General features: G+C 41.7%; 1 protein-coding gene across 1 annotated transcript; it reads left to right on the top strand.

Moving 5' to 3' along the window:
• The first annotated feature begins 4,415 nt into the window (after window positions 1-4,415).
• On the top strand, window positions 4,416-5,102 carry LOC133243891 (histone H1.2-like). Its single transcript, XM_061410621.1, has one exon. The coding sequence runs from the start codon at window positions 4,457-4,459 to the stop codon at window positions 5,075-5,077; it is 621 nt and encodes a 206-aa protein (XP_061266605.1). The 5' UTR covers window positions 4,416-4,456; the 3' UTR covers window positions 5,078-5,102.
• The last annotated feature ends 898 nt before the right edge of the window (window positions 5,103-6,000 follow it).

Here is a 6,000-nt window from a genome sequence, read left to right on the forward strand (position 1 = left end):
CCTGAGGGCCGAGGGCCAATGGGAAGGTTTCACTAATCCCCACACGCGCGGGACCTTACTCGGCCGGGATGACTGTTAGAACCCGCAGACCCTCAGGAGGGACTATGCGACCGGGCCCACAGGCCCCAAGGCCCCTTGCACCCTCTTCCCTCTCTACTCTGGTCGGGCATTGCTCCCTGGCAGCCTTCCTCCCCCGGGGGTGGTACTAGCAAGCTCAGGGAAAGGACCTGTCAAGGCCCTGGCCCCCGCCCATTCTCCTGTGAAAACTAATATATTTAAACACACACACAAATCTTCACAATGGGTTTGTGACTCTGGCCTGACCCGGTTCTGCACCCAGGCACAGTCAGGTGGGCACAGCAGAAAATAAATAAATAAATAAAATAATAATAATAATAATAAATCTAGTGGCTTCTTCACTGCCACGGTGCCTTGGTCGTTTTCCTGTTTCCTCTGCCTGTCCTCATAATACACGGCTGCCCCTGTCCCTGGGGGCCCCGAGATTCAGGCCTTTGGTTCTAGAAGTTGGCAGATGAGGTATTTGTTTGATTGTTACTGAGAGAAGGGAGGTGGGAGGAAGAAGCTCAGGGAAGAGGAGTTCAATCACTTGCTCTGGTTGAGTGTGAGACACCTGGTTAGCATCCGTAGGGTAGGACCAGGAAGGGCCTGGGGATAGAACATTCCCAGAACACATAACTCACCGTGACCTTTCCCTCTGCCCACCCCCAGGATGTGATCTTCTGCCTGGGTAGTCTCAAGCACTCAGGTTTTCAATGTGCCCCTGAGGTAAGGTGACAGACATCTTTACAAAAAGGAACAAAGTTCTGTTTTTCTTGCCTTCCATTTTTCTCATTTCATTCATGGGCTGACACACTGTGGTTGAGAGAGAGTTCTGATTGGGGATTAGCTGACCGTGATTGCGGGTGTGATTTCAGGGCAATCGTGGTTTCAGGTCACTCTGAAGCTCTCTGAGTTGCACCCTTAAAAACAGGCAGGGAGGCTGATGGCTTGCTTTCTCCTGCCTTCTTGAAAGAAAAAAGTAAGAGCACCATGGATTTCAAGCTGTGTAGAGCTGACTCCTACCACTTGGTGAGGCTAAAATGGGACAATGCTCATATCCTAACGTTTATCTACAAAATCAAAGTAATGAATATGTGGGAATTCCCTGGTGGCCTGGTGGCTAGGACTCTGGGCTTTCACTGCAGTGGTCTGGGTTCCATTTCTGGTCAGGGAACTGGGATCCCACAAGCCAAGCAGCATGGCCAAATTAATAAATAATTAAAATGATTCATTCAGAGAAAATATGTTGTGATTTAACATGTTTACATGGGATTACTTCTCATTTCTGTACCCTTTAGGGCTTTATTTTATTAAGTAATTGAACTCCACTGGATGGGGGCAGGGGACCATCTGAGTATATCTCATGCCAGTAAACAAGATCATAGGTAGCTCTATGCCCAGCAACTTGTGCCTACAGCTCTGTGTATAGTTATATATATTGCTGGTACAGCTTTGAACTTCACAGCACATCGATGTTGCCATGTTTTGTTTTGTTCACACCATGTGGCTTCATAGGATATTAGTTCCCCAACCAGGGATTGAACCCAGGATCCTGGCAGTGAAAGGGCTGAGTACTAACCTCTGGACTGCCAGGCAACTCCTGTTTTTAGGTGTTTTGGTTTGTTTTGTGTTTTTTTAATTTTTGCCATATATATAGGAGAACTCTTCTGTGTGTAAGTATGATGTGAATGATATTATAACTTGAAATGTTTGTGTTGCACATATTACCTCAAAATCAAATAATTTGAAAGAACTTCCATTTGTTATCTCTTGGTCTAGAATCCAGTTGAATAGTTTAGCCTCAGGCTTTCTGCTGAGGTTGTAGTCAAGCTTTTATCTGGTTTGACAACCTCTGAAGACGTGGCTTGTTGAATCTAAACTCTCTCACTTGGCTGTACTCATGAGGCCTCAGTTCCTCCCTCTGTGGGCCCCTCCAAAGAGCTTGGTTGTTTGGAGGCTGCTGTCTTTTCCCAGAATGAGTGATTCAGGAAAGAACTTGCACTCAAGATAAAGTGCAGTCTTTTTTCAGAAATTACACATCTTCACTTCTGTATTTGCCTAGTCTCACATGTCAACCCTGTGATAGTTTGAGAGAGAACTACACAGGGGTGAGAATATCAGGAGATGTGATTTACTTGGGGTCATCTTGAAGGCTGGATACCATATGCATTAGTCCATCATGCTAACATTTCTTTATATGTCTCATTTCTGTTACTATAAGCAAATTATTTGGCTTGTGTACACTTCTTGTGGGCTAGATGTACTCAATTTTTGTTTATTCAGTGATATTCTAGCAAGTCTCTTCTTTGTCCTGGATTAAGTTTTCTGTTTCTCTGGATGGTTCCCATCAGCAAACAGACTGACTATAATGTCACCTCTCATTAAAAATCTGTCTTTTGGTGACACATCCTGCTTCTGCTACTTTTATTTCATATTTGCTTTCCAGACTTCTACAGAGTTGTTTGTAGAACTTGCTATCTCCAATTCTCTAATTTTCCTTTAAATCCACTCTTGTCAGGGTTATCAGTGAATTCCAAATGTTTAACTCAGTGGTCAATTTTTAGTTTTTATTTTATTTATTTGCAGCCCTTATCAGAGTAGTTCATTTCCTCTTCTCAAAAAAAAAAAAAAAAATGTTTCGTTTGGATTACAGAATGCTTGTCTTACCTGCTTCTCTTCTATTTACACTTCTCCTATGTACAGTGTGTGACCTTTGTGTCTCGCTTTATTCAGGTATCATAATTTCTTTTTAAACATTTATTTATTTAGCTATGGGGCATGAGAGATCTTGGTTCCCAGCCCAGGGGTGGAACCTATACAGAGACCTAAACAATGGATCTCCAGGAAAGTCCCCTAGTTTGTGTATTTTCAAGATTCATCCATTTCATGGAGGTATAGCAGTGCAGGTTTTTCTATGACTGAATATAGTATATGAATCATATATGGCTTACATGTAGTCCATTGTGAGCATACACCACAGGTGATTTATCCATTCATCAATTAATGGATAGCATTTAGATGGTGTACTCTTTGTGGCTATTGTGAGTAATGTTGCTGTGAATATTGTTTTTGCATGGACTTAACATTTTCAGTTTTTATGGATGTATACAAAAGCATGAAATTGGTGGATCATTTGGCTACTCTAATATTTGAGGTACTGACAAACCACTTTTCAAAAGTTGTATAATTTTCCACAATTACATCAACAATATATGAAGATTCCTTTTCTCCACATCCTCTGCAGCACTTGTTATTATTCCTCTTTTTGATTATACCAAGCTAATGGGTGTGAAGTAGTATCTCACTGAGACTGATTTACATTCTCCTAATCACATTAAGCAGTATTTTTGTTATAGTTGGCCGTTTGTATATCATCTTTGGTGAAAAGTCTATTCAAATCCTTTTCCTGCTTGTTAAATATTTTGTTTCTTTTTTTATTGTTGTAAAAAACGTGTAACTTAAATTTTACAATTTTAACCATTTTTACATGCTAAGTATTTCACACACTTTCATCAGCCTTTTTGGAGAAGGAAATGGCAACCCACGCCAGTATTCTTTCCTGGAGAATCCCATGGACAAAGGAGCCTGGTGGGCTACAGTCCATGGGGAAACAAAGAGTCGGACACAACTGAGCAACTAACACATACACACACACACATAGTCACAGTGTTGTTGTTGTCATTGTTTTAGCTGTGCTATGCAGCTTGCATGATAGTTCCCTGGTTGAGGATCATACCCAGGCCACTGATATGAAAGCGTGGAGTCCTAACCTCTGAACTACCAGGGAATTCCTTATCACATTGTTATGAAACAGATCTCTACACCTTTTCATCTTGCAAAATTGAAACTCTGTACACATCACCTGTCCCATTAGATAACAACTCCTCTTTTCTTCCCTGTTTCCCTAGGCCCTGGACTCCATTGTTCTGCTTTGTTTCCTTTCTATTGCTTGACTATATTAGATATTTCATATAAATGGAAATATGCAGTATTTGTCTTTTTTATAACTGGCTTATTTCATTTAGCTTAATGTCTTAAAGGATCATGCATGTTGTAGCATGTGGCAGAATTTCCTTTATATGGCTAAATAACATTTCATTGTATGTATATATCACATTTGATGAACATTTAAATGCTTCCACCTCTTAGTTGTGATTAGTGCTGCAGTGAGCATGGCCGTGCAAATATCTCAAGACCCCATGTTAACTTCTTTTGAATTTATATCCAGAAGTGGATATAAATCACTGAGTCATGGATATAAATTGCTGAATCATGTGGTATTTCTAGTTTTAATTTTTTGAGGAGACTTTATACTGTTTTCTGTAGCAGTTGCACCATTTTAAAATCTATCCATATCGGCGCTTTGCCACTTGTACCCAAGTTCTAGATCTTCACCATGTCGGAGACTGCTCCTGCTGCTCCCGCTGCCGCACCTCCTGCGGAGAAGACCCCAGTTAAGAAGAAGGCTGCCAAAAAGCCGGCTGGGGCGCGCCGGAAGGCCTCCGGGCCCCCGGTGTCCGAGCTCATCACCAAGGCTGTCGCCGCCTCCAAGGAACGCAGCGGCGTGTCTTTAGCTGCGCTCAAGAAAGCACTGGCGGCCGCCGGCTACGATGTGGAGAAGAACAGCAGCCGCATCAAGCTGGGTCTCAAGAGCTTGGTGAGCAAAGGCACCCTGGCTTCTGGTTCTTTCAAGCTCAACAAGAAGGCAGCCACCGGGGAGGCCAAGCCCAAGGCGAAGAAGGCGGGTGCGGCCAAGCCCAAGAAGGCTGCCGGGGCGGCTAAGAAGACCAAGAAAGCCACGGGCGCGGCCACTCCAAAGAAAACTGCTAAGAAGACCCCAAAGAAAGCGAAGAAACCGGCCGCAGCTGCTGTGACCAAGAAAGTGGCGAAGAGCCCCAAGAAAGCTAAGGCTGCCAAGCCCAAGAAGGCCGCCAAAAGCGCAGCGAAGGCGGTTAAGCCGAAGGCCGCTAAGCCCAAGGTTGCCAAGCCCAAGAAGGCTGCACCCAAGAAGAAGTAGGTTGTTAAATCGTCTGCTTCTAAAACCCCAAAAGGCTCTTTTCAGAGCCAAAAAAAAAAAGAAAAGAAAAGAAATAAAATCTATCCATAACACACAAGGATCCAGTTTCTGTATGTGCTTGCCAACAGTTGTCCTTTCCTTTCCTTCCTTTTACCTTTCCTTTCCTTCATATGTATACACACACACATGCACACACAATTGTTTTTCATATCCTTTCCATTATTGTTTATCACAAAATATGAGTATGGTTCCTTGTGCTATACAGTAGGATTTTGTTTATCTATTCTATATATTAATATTATAGTTTGCATCTGCTAATCACCAGCTCCCAATCTGTGCCTCCCCCAACCTTCCCCTCTTGGTAATCACATAGTCTGCTCTCTATGTCTGTAAGTCTGTTTCTATTTCCTGGATAAGTTCATTTGTGTCATATTTTAGATTCCACATATAAGTGATACCATATGATATTTGTCTTTCTCTTTCTGACTTCCTAAGTATTCTTTTTAATGCTAGTGTAGATTGAAGTGTTTACTTAACTTCATTTTCAGAACATTTGTTGCCACTGAATAGAAATGTGATTGATTTTTAAAGTATTTATCTTGTATTTTGCAAGATTTTTATTAGTTGTAATACTTGTGGTTTCTTCAGGATTTTCTATATACAAAAGTATGTTATCTCCAATATACTTTGACTTTTTCCTTTCCATTATGAATGTTGTTTTTGTTTTTGTTTTTTTTTAAACAACAACAACAGCAACTCCTTTTTCTTACCTGATTGATTGCCCTGTTTATAGAACTGCCAGTATAATATTGAGCCAAAGTGTGAAATAGACATCCTTGTGTTGTTCCCAATCTTAGAGGGAAAGCTTTCAGTGTTTCATTATTAAGTATGATGTTAGCTGTGGGTCTTTTACAGGTACGCTT

This window comes from Bos javanicus, chromosome Y (assembly GCF_032452875.1).
Source record: "Bos javanicus breed banteng chromosome Y, ARS-OSU_banteng_1.0, whole genome shotgun sequence".
NCBI lineage: Eukaryota > Metazoa > Chordata > Mammalia > Artiodactyla > Bovidae > Bos > Bos javanicus.

Bases quoted from the DNA above. Each gene is read 5' to 3' on its own strand.
- LOC133243891 (XM_061410621.1), top strand. From the start codon at position 4,457: ATGTCGGAGACTGCTCCTGCTGCTCCCGCTGCCGCACCTCCTGCGGAG.